Source organism: Pseudopodoces humilis, chromosome 1, assembly GCF_049639895.1.
Source record: "Pseudopodoces humilis isolate 2021_Gansu_Grassland_sample_001 chromosome 1, ASM4963989v1, whole genome shotgun sequence".
In the NCBI taxonomy this organism is placed as follows: Eukaryota; Metazoa; Chordata; class Aves; order Passeriformes; family Paridae; genus Pseudopodoces; species Pseudopodoces humilis.
The window spans coordinates 761,342-775,738 of record NC_142200.1 but is presented as its reverse complement, the minus strand read 5'-3'; the positions used below and the strand labels follow the sequence as shown (position 1 = coordinate 775,738).

Here is a 14,397-nt window from a genome sequence, read left to right as displayed (position 1 = left end):
GAAATGGAGACACCTGAGATTGGCGGAATTCCTTTTCCTGCAGGAATTTTCTGGGCGGGGGGAATCTTTTTTCCCTCGATTCTGGTCACTCTGGGTTTTTCTCGGATAGGTGCAGGTTGTTGCTTGTTCCCGGGATTTTGGCTCAGAGTTCAAAGCATTCCTCTCAATATTCCCCATTTCCAAAGAGCTTATTCCCATTAATCATCTTTTCCTCAGAAGATTCCGACTGGAAAAGCAAAATGCGATTAATTTATTACGGATTTTTAGGAAGCATTTGAATCAGTGTTGGCAAGCCCCACTCCGATAATCTTCACTCCGACTCCTGGGAAGTTCAGGAATGAAAATTAGGGATTTGGGAGCAAATTAGAGCCGATTTGAGGAGTGGGATTTCATGGAATGCCACCATCCAAAATGATCCGGCCTCAAAATTGGAATCATCTGCTCCAGCTTCACCCAACCCGGTCCCACCTCAGAGGTTGGAAAACCGGCTCTTCCCATCCCAAAATTGCCCCACAAACGCCAGGAAGGTGGCTTTTCCAAGAGGACAAGTCACAGGAGGGTGTTCTCTTGACTGGAAGGGCGGAATTTGGATCCAAGGTTTTTGGTGGAATCCATTGGTTTGGATCTGGCTTGGCATTGGTTTGGGTAGAAACCAACGAAGGCCTAAAGATTTATAAAAAAGCATGGATAATGGATCACAAAATTCTCCTGGAATAATGGATCACAAAATTCTCCTGGAATAATGGATCACAAAATTCTCCTGGAATAATGGATCTTCTGGAGCATCTTCAGTTCATGCAGCTTCTTATCCATTAAAAAACTCCGAGGTTTTTTTGGGAATGCTGTCCCAGAACCTCGGAAAAGATGTTGGATGGGCATCCTGCACCCCCCCAGCCTCTTCCTGGGATCTCCAGCTCCTCTTTTTCCCTTATCCCATCCCATCCCATCCCATGGTGTCCTCCAGCTCCTCTCCCACCATTTTGGGATGAGAAACGACTCCTCCAGCTCAATCCCAGTCCCGATCCCTCTCCCACCCCTCGGCAAAAAGAATTCCCATCCTTCTGTCCTCATTCGCCCTCTTCCCTTTAAATCCAAACTTTTCCAGGGCTGATATCCCCAAGCCCTTGACCTCTCTGAGGTTTAATAAGGTGAGAGGCTAAAAAAGTGATTAATTGGCGTCGGGAGAGATATCGGATCACAAAAGCCTCCGGATAAAATTCCAGAGCTCCTTTGAGAGGCTCGAGGTCATCCCGGCGATTTCGCTGCTTTCATGCGGATCCTCCATTCATCCCGGGCTGTTTGCCTTATCAGCTCTCCGGCAGCTTCCTAAATTCCTTGGTTGTTTTTTTTTTTCCCTCGGAGTTTAAAGGAGACGCCGGCGCTGTGAAGTTCAGATCGGGAGCGTCGGAAAGCGGCAGCGCATGCTCCGATAAGACAGGAAAAAAAATCCGTCCTTTCCCTTTTCTGAAGCTGCTCTTTGAAAGCCTCCAGGGTTTTTTTTTTGGGGAGTCTTATCCCTGTGTCCCCCAGGCCGGAAGGGATGGGACGATGACAAAGACACGGATGCAAAGCGGGATGGTGGGAGATGGGAGGGGTAGGAATGTTTTCTGTGGCTTCGTTCCGTTCTCCACAGCAAAAATTCCTCCAAAAAAGGGGAAAACCACCCAGGGCAGAGCAGGGTGATCCTTCCCTGCTCCTGGGGATTTCCTAACCTTGGAATATCCCATTTAAAAGCTCTTGTCCTCCTTGAACTTGTCTAATTCTCCTTTGAACCTATTTATGGGATTTGGCTGCGTTGCCGAATTCCACGGCTTAATTAGGAGCTATGGAAAGTCATTTCCTGGAGTTGTCTTTTAGCAACCAATTAAAGGCGGGGAAAAAAAGGCATGGAATCATTCCCTGCTCCTCTTCTTCACTGTGCTTTTTAGGAATAACGAGAAAATGGAGTTTTCACTCTTCTGAAAAAGTCTTTGGTTGTTTTTAAGGCTTTTTTGGGAATTCTTTTCCTCTGAGGGTGGGATTTGTGGAACTTCCCAGAGAAGTTGAGGTTGTCCCATCTCTGGAAGTGTCCAAGGGCAAGTTGGAAAAGGATTGGAGCAACCTGGGATAGTGGAAGGTGTCCCTGCTCATGGAATGGGGTTGTGTGAGATGGTCTTGAAGGTGTCTTCCAACCCAAACCATTCCATGATTTGTGGGGCTCAATCTCATCCCGAATCTCGGGGATTTTGATTCCCAGTGGAATAAGGGAATTTGCAGCAGGGATGGGGTTTTGGATTTCGTAGAACATCACTGTTTTGGAGCCTTTGGATGGTGCTTGATCCAATGCTGGGAAACATCAGATTCCCTCTTGGGTTCCATCTCCTGATTCTCCGGCGGAATCAGCGAATGGAAACGCTCATTTTCCATGGATTTCCTCACAGTTTGCCCAGATTCAGGGAAGACGTAATTCCATGAATTCCATTTGTAGCCACCCTCAGTCACTCGAGCACCAAACCTCAAGCGAGGCCTCCTCAATTCCCAGATCCATCGGAAGATCAATATTAAAATTATCCAGATATTTATTCCTTCAGGAAGGAGCTGGCAGGAGCTGCAATTCCAAGCTGGCAGAGAAATCCGGGAGCTTCATCCCAGTGCAAAAAATTCCTCCTCCACGGTTTGGCTCCCAAAAGTGCTGAGGAAGAGCTTGGCCAGCCTGGAGCTTTCCCAGAGCGCATTCCAAGCCATGGCGCATCCCAGGACACGTTATCCCGGTTTAACCGGGGCCGGGAATTACTCCGGGGGTGTCATTTGGAGTGCAAATCATTCCCGAGTTGCAAATCCTGGGGTTTGGTATCTCCAGCAAATCAAAGCGGGAAGTTGAGCTCTGAGGCCGTCGGATCCATCAGGCCACGTTATCCCTGCGTTCCGCCTCTTCCAGACAAGCAGGAATGTCCCAGATTTGGATCTCTGGTGGTCTGTGGATAAATAAATGATCCTTGGAGTCCTACCACTCCTTTTTCGCTATTAAATTCCCTCAGGACAATTAAATATCCGATGGTTTTCCAATCGTTGCGGTCAACGGCAAAGGGGATGGTGGGGACAGTGCAGGGTTGAACAAAAGGTCTTGAGATGCCTTCAAACCCCCCCACGGAGCAGGAAAAAGGACCCTCAAAGTCCTTGGAATGCTGGTGGAAAGAGGAAGGACCTGCTCATGTCAAGGTTGGGAATTTGAAGCTAAAAATGGGGAGATTCAGTTGGATATTGGGAAAGGAATTTGGTTACGGTGACGGTTGGTGAGGGCCTGGAATGGCATTCCTGGAAAAGCTGTGGCTGCCCCATCCCTGGAAGTGTCCAAGTGCAGGTTGGAGCAACCTGGGATGGGGGAAGGTGTCACCACCCATATCCATATGAGTTTTAAGGTCCCTTCCCACCCAAACCGTTCCATGGTTCCGTGAAATTCAATGGTTCAATGGTGTTAAATTGGGAATCATCATTCCCAGGCTTCTCCCATCAGGAAGGAATTTTTCCCTGTGAGGGTGGTGAGACCCTGGAATGGAATTCCCAGAGAAGCTGTGGCTGCTCCAAGGGGATGGGGCATCTCTAATTAAGATGATTTTCCCTTAATTAATGATTCCCCCTCCTTTTTTAAATACCTCAACATCTCCATCCTTGGAATTTCTCCCATCTCTGCATTCCCAGCCCTGGATTTTTTCCCATCCCAGCTCTCACAGGAGCTGGATCAGCTCCCAGATTTCTGCTCAGCCCTTTATGGATTTATTTCATTGCTCAGGGATCGATCTGACGCCTGTTCCCGAGAGTCAACAGCCGGGAAACTGCTGAGCAAAGCAGGGACAAAACTCTCCATCATCATCAACATCCAGAGGTTTTTCCTGTTGGATCAGCCTTTGGAGATGCTTTTCCTGACAAAAAAAAACCTCCTCGTGTTGATCTTTTGGAGGAACCGGCCACAATTTGTGGGATAATGGAGTTTTTTTTGAATTTTCATGGTAACAAGGTCATTAAAGTTTTGTAGGATCATGGAAACATCAAGTGGGTTGGGTTGGGTTGGGGTGGGAAGGGCTTTTGGAGGTCATCAAGCCTGACCTTCCACTGGATCAGGTTTCTCCAATCCCACTCCAGCCTGGGTTTAAACCGGGTTTTAAGGAGCTGGAATTTGTATCACTGAAGTCAATTTGGCCTCAGAGCCACCTGGGACTTGACCCCTCCCTCGATGTCACCTCGGTGTCACCTCGGTGTCGCTCCTGGCTCCGGGATTAACTCCATGGGCCGACCTGGCTTAGGATGAGTTTAAATTTCCCAGCATTCCACACCTAAAATAATTTGGAATTTATTGATTGCTGCAGCCGGAAAAACAGCTGAGCAGGCGTTTCTTGGGATCAGAGAGAACTGGGATCAGATTTTCACATGGATTCCTAGGATATTGGTCAGAAAGGAGCAGCTCCAAGCAAAGACCTGGAGGGAAGAATTTGGAGGAGTTGTTTTAAATTCCTGAACTGTCCAAAAAGATGGAAATTAAGTTCAAGCTGGATCAGCTTTATCCAGAGTTGAGGCTTCAGGTTTTCAGAGGAACAGGGATGAGGGGGAAGGGTTTGGAATTAAAAATGGGGAGGTTTAGATGGGAATTTGGGAAGGAATTCTTCCCTGGGAGGGTGGTGAGGTGCTGGAATGGAATTCCCAGAGAAGCTGTGGCTGCCCCATCCCTGGAATTGTCCAAGGCCAGGTTGGATGGGGCTTGGAGCAACCTGGGATAGTGGGAAGGTGTCCCTACCCATGGAATTCCACAACCTTTAGTCCCCTTCCAAACTATTCCATGACTCCATGATCCTCCCAACCATCCCATAATATTTCTGCTGACATCTTCTCTTTGCCTCGGCCGCCCTTGAACCTTCTCCCGACATTGCCCAGGGAGTCACATCCCTTCTCCGTCAAAGCAGCGCCGCGTGAACGCCCGGATCCGATGGCTCCAGCCTCCCAGAGCTGGGTTTTTTCCTCTTTTTATTTAATTAGAAAGGAATGAGCAGTGGCCGGGGCTGATCAACGACGGATTTGCGTTGATGGAGGAGTTGGCTTTTCCCTGAGGTGGCTTTAGGGTCAGCGCTTTTCCGTCACTGGAATTGTCGCTGATTCAGGACGGAGCAGAGGCTCAGCCTTCTCCCACTGTCCTGGAATAGCATTTTTTCCAGCAGGGAATGCAGAATTGCAGGATTCTTTTCCGGATTCTTCCGGACTGCACAGCTCCCGGTGTTTGTGTGGTTAACGGATTGAGGCCAGGAGCTGCTGGAGCATCCGCCTGGGTCCTGAGCTCTGATTTTGCCGGATGTTCCGTCCTGTCCTCAGGAACTGATAAAAAATGGGATTTCACCTGGCTGTGTGTGACCACATCCCAGAAATTCCCAGTGGAGAGCAGGAAAGGAGGGAATTCTTCCCCTCTGCCCTGCTCAGGTGAGACTCCACCTGGAATCTTCTTCCAACTCCAGGATCCCACTGGTGCCGCTGGCCACCTTGGCCGGTTCTTTGGCCAATCCCGGTTCTCCAAATCTGGAAGTGGTTTCCAGCGGCCGTTCCATGCCAGATCGGATCTGAGTTTTACGGAATGAGACGAGCCATGATTTAGGATCGACTCCCCTCCCACTGCTTTTAGTCTCTCTTCTACATGGAAAAGCTTAATCGTGGATTTTCCTCTCTTTTCCAAGAGGAGTTGAACACTTTTTCACCCTTTAGGGAGGTTTGATCCAAGCTGGGAGCCCACACCCTGAAAATCCCACTCTTTTTTCCATCCAGAGGTTTAAATCCCATTGGAAAATGAGCTGAGGGCTCGGGGCCAGGCTGACACCTGGGACCCCCCTCCAGGAACTTCTTTTCTTTCAAATAGGGGATTTCTGAAGAGCCTCCAGGGATTCATTCCCAGGGAAAGGCGTCGGGATGCGATCCATGTGATCCATTATTGTCTAACTCCCTGGATGTGTCAGCTTTAAGTGGCACCTTCCTTGATAAGCCTCACTTAGCTTTTTATTCCTCCTCATCTATTTCTAGACGTTCCTTAAAAGCCTTGGAAAAGCAGGCGGGGATAAATCCCAAATAATTTCATTAAATTCCTTCCATTTTTTATTTTTATTTTTTTTACATAAACCCACGCAAAAAAAGAGGAATTTGAATAAAGACGCGGATCCCGGAACATCTCAGGTACCCTCTGGATTATCCAGAGGTGACAAGTGCAGTGTTTGGGGTGGAATTCTCTGTTTCTTAGGATTGCGACTTCTTTTAATCCTCTTTGGAATTTCTAAGCTCCCGTTTGCTGCTGGATGATCCCAAAAATCCCTTTTGTTGTGTTTCTGAGTGAGGGGGTCAGGGAAATTCCAGGAGAACGCAGATGGGGGAACAGGATGGAGAGCAGCCCTGGGGAGGGGGAATTTGGGGAATTTTGGGGGTGTTGGTGGGTGAGGATCTCCACAGGATGCATCCATGTGCTCTGGACCAGGAAATTCCCCATGTTCTGGGCACATCCCACAGTGTGGACAGCAGGAAAAGGGGAATTCTGCCCCTCTGCCCCGCTCAGGTGAGATCTCACCTGGAATATTACATCCAACAGCAGAAGGACCTGGAGCTGCTGGAGCAGATCCAGAGGAGGTCACGGAGAAGCTCCAAGGGCTGGAGCAAGGCTGGGAGAGCTGGGAATGTCCAGCCCAGAGAAGCCAAGGATCCAGGGAGACCTCAGAGCCCCTTCCAGTGCCTGAAGGGGCTCCAGGAGAGCCGGAGAGGGACTTGGGACAAGGGATGGAGGGACAGGACACAGGGAATGGCTTCCCACTGCCAGAGGGCAGGGATGGATGGGATACTGGGAAGGAATTCTTCCCTGTGAGAGTGGAGAGGTGCTGGGATGGAATTCCCAGAGGAGCTGTGGCTGCCTCTGGATCCCTGGAATTATCCAAGACCAGGTTGGACGGGGCTTGGAGCAGCCTGGGATGGGGGGAGGTGTCCCATCCCATGGGACCATCCCATCCCATTCCCATTCCATCCCATTCCCATTCCCATTCCATCCCATTCCCATTCCATTCCCATTCCCATTCCCATTCCCATTCCCATTCCCATTCCCATTCCATCCCTTCCCATGGAGACCAGGACACGGTTGGGCCTGTTCAGCCCTCACCATCTCCATCCCCGCCACCATCAGGTTTCGGTGTTGGTGCTGCCCGTGGTCGTCACCCAGCCCGGGTGTGTTGGGACCGGTGGTTTTGGGATGGTACCGGAGCTGGAACCCACAGAGCCAACGCCTTTTCCCAGTGTCGGGACAGAGGGAAGAGGGTTTGGGATTTTTGGAGTTCTGGGGAGCTGCGCTGCTCCAGCTGGACCTGGGGAGGTGGAGTCCATCATTTTGGAGTTTTTCTGGGAAGTGCTGCCGGGTTTGGTGATGTGGGCGGCAGCGCCGGGCTGCAGGGTGGTCGTGCAGAAGTTCATCTCCAGGTTGGTGATTCCAACCAGTCCTTCCCACTCCTTCATGGAATGTGCTTTGATCCACGGGTCTCCAAGGGTTAGGGCTGGACGCCATGATCCCAGGTGGACATTGGGGTGCTCCGACACAGGGCGTGTGTTTTGCAGACTTGCTGGGTTTCCCTGGGAGCTGAAAATCTGGGATTGGTTGGAAACCCTTTGGAAGATTCTCTGTTTTGTGTCAATAATTCTGTGCGGCTCGATGGGGTAGAAGAAAGAGTTGTGAAGTCTTCATCCCATGCTCGCTGCGAGTGTTGATCACAGAACCATTGGATGGTTGGGGTTGGGAGGGACCTTGGTTGAATTTTCCCTCTCTCCGTGTTCTTTTCCAGGCTGGAATGGGTGGGAATCATCAAATCTTGGGAACGGGAGACTCAATGGGGGTGGAAGGAAGAGTTGAGAAGTCACTCTTCTCCGTCCTGTGCTCACATCAAATCACAGAATCATCGGGTGGCTTGGGTGACCTTCCAAGATGGCTCGGTTGACGTTTCCCTTCTCTCCCTGTCCTTTCCCAGGCTGGAATGGGTGGAAATCATCGAGCCTCGGACCCGGGAGCGCATGTACGCCAACCTGATCACGGGGGAGTGCGTGTGGGACCCCCCCGCCGGCGTGCGGATCAAACGCACCAATGAGAACCAGTGGTGGGAGCTCTTCGACCCCAACACCTCCCGCTTCTACTACTACAATGCCACCACGCAGAGGACGGTGTGGCACCGTCCCCAGAACTGTGACATCATCCCGCTGGCCAAGCTGCAGACGCTGAAGCAGAACACGGAGTCGCCGCGGGCTTCCACGGAAAACAGCCCCGGCAGGAGCAGCAATGTCAGCAGGGAGGGAAGCACCAGCTCATCCTTGGAGCAGGAGCTGGAAGGCAACGAGAAGGTGCAGGAGCAGCGGTCGAGCCGCCAGTCCAGCCAGTATTCCGTGGTGAAGGAGGAAACGGAAAGGTAAAGGTGGGATGGGTGGGGGGGAAAAATCGGGAATTCCCAGTCCTGGTGGTCTCCAAGAGCAACCGGCATGCTGCGGATCTTGGGCAAAGATATTTTGTGGATGGTTCCTCCAGCTCGACCCTTGGTGGGTCTCCACTAAGTTGGATTCTCCAAAAAACAAGGAGGAAGAGGGAAAAATGTCAGGAAAAGGTGTTTCTCCACCTTAGGGACAATTTAGATGTTCCCTGCAGGAAGTTTCCTTAAAGGAATAATTTCTCGTCCTCTGAAATTCGTTTTTAGGATTGGAAATTCGCGTTTAAAGCCCGACGTGGTTTTAAATGATTTCCCTGGATAAAATCTCCCTGGGCTGATGAGTCGGGATGATTCATGCCACAACCACGGCTTGTCCCACAGGTCTGGGGAGCTCCTGGCAGGGATAATTTCCCTCGGGAAGGAGAAGGGAGTCAGTGCTCAGTTCCCAAGGACAACATTCGGAGACGTTTGTGTCGCTCCTCTCCGGTCATTCCATCTTTTATGGCTTGAAAGCTGCAAATCACAGAATCTTGGAATGGTTTGGCTTGGAAAGGAGCCTTAAAAATCCATCTTTTTCCACCTCCTGCCATGGGCAGGGACACCTCCCACCATCCCAGCCTGACTTGGGACAATTCCAGGCATGGAGCAGCCACAGCTTTTCTGGGTGACCTGAGGTCGGTCATTAATTAATACATTTGTCTTCTCTTAATTGATGCTTTTGACCGCGTTAAGGACCCGACCAGATTGAGGAGACCAAGCAGGGGCGGAATTCCCGTTCCCAACTCCTGCTCCCAGAAACTGCGGCTGGATGGGAACAGGAATTCCCGGCTCAGCAAGTGCTTTCATGTGGGACATCAGAGGCGGCCTCGGCTCCGCACCTCGGGGGAGGTTCCACCTTCCCAAGGTCCTGGAAGAGGCTCTGATGGAATCTCTGAGCCTGGGAATGGGGGCTTCTCGTGGGGCAGGGGGATTTGGGGAAGGGAAATGGGTTTGGGGTTGTTCACTGCAGGTGGATGTGGAATCAGCCATGGAATTACAGAGTCACGGAATCATGGAATGGTTTTGGTTGGAAAAGGCCTTAAAAATCATGAAATTCCATCCTTTCCCATGGGCAGGGACACCTTCCCCCATCCCAGACTGCTCCAAGCCCTGTCCAGCCTGGCCTGGGACATTTCCAGGGATGGGGCAATCACAGATTCTCTGGGAATTCTGTTCCAGCCCCTCAAAGGGAAGAATTCCTTCCCAATATCCCATCTATCCCCACCCTCTGGCAGTGGGAAGCCATTCCCTGTGTCCTGTCCCTCCATCCCTTATCCCAAGTCCCTCCCCAGCTCTCCTGGAGCCCCTTCAGGCACTGGAAGGGGCTCTGAGGTTTCCCTGGATCCTTCCCTTCTCCAGGCTGGACATTCCCAGCTCTCCCAGCCTTATCCAGAGCAAAGGGGCTCCAGGCCCTTGGAGCATCTCCATGGCCTCCTCTGGAATTGCTCCATCAGCTCCAGATCCTTCTGCCGTTGGATCCTGGAGCTGGATGCAGAATTCCAGGTTGGGCCTCACCTGAGCGGGGCAGAGGGGCAGAATTCCCCCTTTCCTGGTGGGAAATGATCCCAGGAGATGCTGATGGAGCAGGATCCCATTCCCAAATGGGTTAACAAGGATCAGGGAGATGGATTTTAAATTCCCTGGGATTTGCTGCAAGAGCAGGGGTGGCATCAGCAGCTCCCTGGGGAAAGGATCGTTCCCAAAGTGAGATCAGGAGTTTCCTGGAAAAAAGATCATTCCTGAGGTGGGATCAGGAGTTTCCTGGGGAAAGGATCATTCCCAAGGTGGGATCAGGAGTTTCCTGGGGAAAGGATCATTCCCGAGGTGGGATCAGGAGTTTCCTGGAAAAAAAGATCATTCCCAAGGTGTGATCAGCAGCTCTCTGGGGGGATTCCCACATCAGACCCAGCACAGACATTCCAGGTCACCAATCCTTGGTGTCCTCCCCCCACACGTTCCCGTTCCCATTATGGGATGCAAATCTTCTGGATCAGGTAGGAGGAGGACTGGACTCTCAAATAAAAAGGTTTAATCCCTGGAAGTATCTTGGAAGAGAAAAGGAATTTAGCCCTGGGCTGGCTTTGGCTGGTGGGAGGTTGTGTGTCCTCAAATCTCCAGGAATTCCAGGTCTTGGCCTTTCCAGAGATTGGGATTGAGCAGATCCCGGGTTTTGGAGCATTAAAAATTTAATAAAAATTTTTACAAGTTTGGATGCCACTAGAGGGAGCAGAAATTCCTGCTGACTGGAATTTCCACCTGCATCCCTGGAAGTGACAGGGATGAGTCCTGTTGGCTCGGCACAACCATGGCTTGATCCTCATATCCTGGCTGGAAAAAAAACAACTCCATTCCCACATTTTCCCCATCCCAGGAAGCATCCAAGGCCAGGTTGGACAGGGTTTGGAGCAACCTGGGATAGCAGAAGGGTTTCCCTGTGGAATTCCATTATCTTGAAGGTCCCTTCCAACCCCAACCATTCCATGATTCCATGAGTGCCTTCCCAGATCTCGGTTGCGTTTCTCACAGAAGAAGCTGGGAAGCAGCTCCAGAGGTTTTCTGGTGGAACCTCCCAGGTTTTATCCCATGAAATCTTATTTAAATATTTCTGGATAAGCTCAGCTTATCTGGTTGGAAAAGGGAATTCGGGAGAAGCGGGACGGTTTTTATTGGAATTCACACCCGGAACTTCCCTTAAAATTTAGGAACCAGCGCATCTCCAGGTTTGGCTGGAGATGCTGGAGGCTGCTCCCAATCCATTCCTCACATCCATGTTCCATCCCACCTGTCAGCCCTTGGAATCCACAGGGAATTTGACATTGCCAAGCACCTGGATCCCATCGGAATCACCTCACGCTTCTATGGTGAGGTGGGATTTATTTTAATTAGCAGCCGGATCCAGCTCGGGAATCAACCCTGGGATCTCAACAGCAGCCTTGTCTCGGTGGTCAGCAGAGCATTCCCAGTGGGATTTTCCAGCATTTTCCTGGAGTTTTCCACACTTGTCTTAAAATGGTGGCTTTTCTCCGGAGCGTGACTTGACAGCCGTGAAATCTCGGAGCGGGAACGTCGGCTGGATTTTGTGTCAGGTCGCTGGGATTTTCCACGCCGTCGGGAAACGTCTGAGGTTATTGGCTTGAAATCCTTGGGGAAGGCGTCAGGCAGGGAAAAAGAAGACTTTTCCATGGAAAACTCAGCTCTGCCACTGCTTCTCCAAGGAGGAATTCCAAGTGGAAGCTTGAAGGACAAGGAAGCGGATTTTTGGCCATCAGGTGTGTTTTCCTTGGATCAAAATGCAGGAATCTTGGAATGTGAGGGGTCTTCACCCAGATCCCATCTGCTGGGAAACTGTGCCCAAGTTATTCCTCAGAATTCCCACTTTTTTTTTTTTTTTTGCGTGTCCCAGTTCCAAAATCTTCTCGGATTTAGTGTGGCTGGACTGGAATATCCAAGGGGGATTCTCTCAAAATCCAGTCCCTGGAATGCGCCTTCTGGAGCTCTCCGGGATCAAAAACACCCCCCTTACAACCAGCAGCCATTTTCTGACTCCAAAAGATCCCAAAAAAAGCAGGTTTGTGGAATAAAAGATGCCTCAAAGCTCTAAAATACCCAATTTGAGTGTCCCACGATTTTTCCTTGGAATTCTCTCCATTTATTTCCTTTCCTGGGAGGCTCTGGGAAGAGCCTGCCGTGCCTGGGTTTGGAAAACAGGTGGATCAATGACATAAATCTCCGCAGCATCTGCTGCCCGAGGGTTTTCCAGGTCCCGGCAGGGATTCCCAGCCTTCCTCCAAGACAAGAAGGAAGAGAAACCAGGGACTTGGAGTCGCTCCGGAAGGCGGCGCGGAAGAACCGTGGCACGGAGAGGATCCTCAAGGATCCTTCCTTCCCCATGTCCTGCCTCCAGCAGGAGCTTAAGGCTTGGAATTCCCGGCCTTTCGTCACCCAAATGTTGGATTTTCCCAGCTGGACTGCTCTGAGGAGCCAAGAGGAATTTGGGAGAGCTGGGAATGTTCACCTGGAGAAGAGAAGGATCCAAGGAAACCTTGGAGCTCCTTCCAGTGGCTGAAGGGGCTCCAGGAGAGCTGGAGAGGGACTTGGGAGAAGGGATGGAGGGGCAGGACACAGGGAATGGCTTCCCACTGCCAGAGGGCTGGGATAGATGGGAATTTGGGAAGGAATTCCTCCCTGGGCGGGTGGTGAGGCCTGGAATGGAATTCCCAGAGGAGCTGTGGCTGCCCCATCCCTGGAATTGTCCAAGGGCCAGTTGGAGCAATCTGGGAGAGGGATTTTCCCTTCCAACCCAAACCATGGGTTTGAGCATTTGATGAAGTTTTTCCATGAAATTTCCATGGAATTTCCGTGATTTGATGAAGTTTTTGCTCCCATACTGGAGTCCCTTAACGACAAAGAGGATGGTCTGGAATTTCTCCATCTTTCCAGTCTCCAGCACTGTGGGAACTTCATCCCATTCCCAGACCACGACATTCCACTGGAAATCCTTCTCTTCCCAATGTTTTATCCATGGGGTGGATGGGCAGAGCAGGAGGTCGGGACAAGGATGTCCCCCCGCTTCCGGTGGCGCGGAAAACCACCACGGGCTCTTCCTGCCCTCGGAGCAGGCTCCGAGGAATCCCAATCCCTGAATCCAGCTCTGGAAGGGAATATTCCTTCCAGAATGTTGGAGGGAATTCTTGGAATTCTTGAAATTCAGATTTATTTTTTTTTTTCTCCCTTTTATTTGCTGCCTGTGGCAACAAATCCCCGCTTTTTCCAATTCCATCCCCCTGGGACGACTTCCCCTATCCCGGGTTGCTCCAAGCTCCATCCAACCTGGCCTTGGACATTTCCAGGCAGCCACAGTTTTTCTGGGAATTCCATTCCGGTGTTTGCTTTTTTCCCCGTTTTCACCTCTGTTGGACACACCTTGCACAATCCAAGGATTCCTGTCCTTGGGACTTGGAATTATCTCCTCTTCCCACTCTCCCGGAATCCATGAGAAGGAGCCGGATCCATCCCAGCTGAGTTGTCCTGAAGATTTTTTTAATTTAAGGATCACCAGAAAATTCCTTTTCTTCTGCCTCTTCCCCTGGTTCCACAAGGTCCTCAGTTTCCCAGACCCTGAGGCAGAATGTTGGGAAGGATCCCAAATTCAGGTTTTTTGTGCTGTTTTATCCCTGGTTTTGGCTTATTCCCACCCAAAAATCCAGCTCCGAGTGACGTTGGATGTCCCTGTCTGTGGCAAAGGGGTCGGAATTCCTTGGTCTTTGAGGTCCCTTCCAACAGTTTGGGTTGCTCCAAACCTGGCCTTGGACATTTCCAGGGATGGGGCATTGTCAGAGCGTGATGGAATTCTTTGATAGGATCTCCCAGCATTCCCAAATTTATTCCAAGATCTGATTTCCCCCCACGGGAGGTTTTCCTGCTCCAAAATTCCTTTGATTTCAACTTCCTTTCCCCTTTTCCAGCACTGGGGTTGCTCCAACAGTGCCGGGTCTCATCCCACTCATCCGGGTGAGTTTTCCATGGAATTGTTAAGGTCGGAAAAGACTTCCAACATCCTTAAATTCTTTCTCCTGGCTCCTTAATTCAAGTCCTCGCTGTGATCCTTGAGTTTTTATTGAGATCATGAAGCTCCTGGCAGGGGGGGATGAACCATCCGAGGAAATATTTGGGGATAACCGGTGGAAAACACATTCCCGGCATAACCCAAACAAGATCGAACTCCCTCCTTCCATCCTCAAATATTTCCCAGAAAAAAAAAAAACCACTCATATCCGGCATTTCTTGCTCCGAGCTGGGATGGAAATTGGGGCCTGAAGCTTTTTAATATCCTTTCCTTGAATTCCCTGCTTCCCGTTGCGAAACACAGCTCCGGATTAGGCAGATATTTGCCTAAGTCCTCCGAGCG

At 50.6% G+C, this 14,397-nt stretch overlaps 1 protein-coding gene across 2 annotated transcripts in view; it reads left to right on the top strand.

Moving 5' to 3' along the window:
* ARHGAP39 (Rho GTPase activating protein 39) overlaps nucleotides 1-14,397 on the top strand; it is a 99,803-nt gene that overhangs the window by 52,690 nt on the left and 32,716 nt on the right. For both annotated transcript variants that reach the window (XM_088060739.1, XM_014262232.2), the window contains exon 2: nucleotides 8,004-8,435. In XM_088060739.1, coding sequence (XP_087916865.1) covers nucleotides 8,004-8,435 — 432 coding nt within the window. The remainder of the gene's footprint in view (nucleotides 1-8,003; nucleotides 8,436-14,397) is intronic.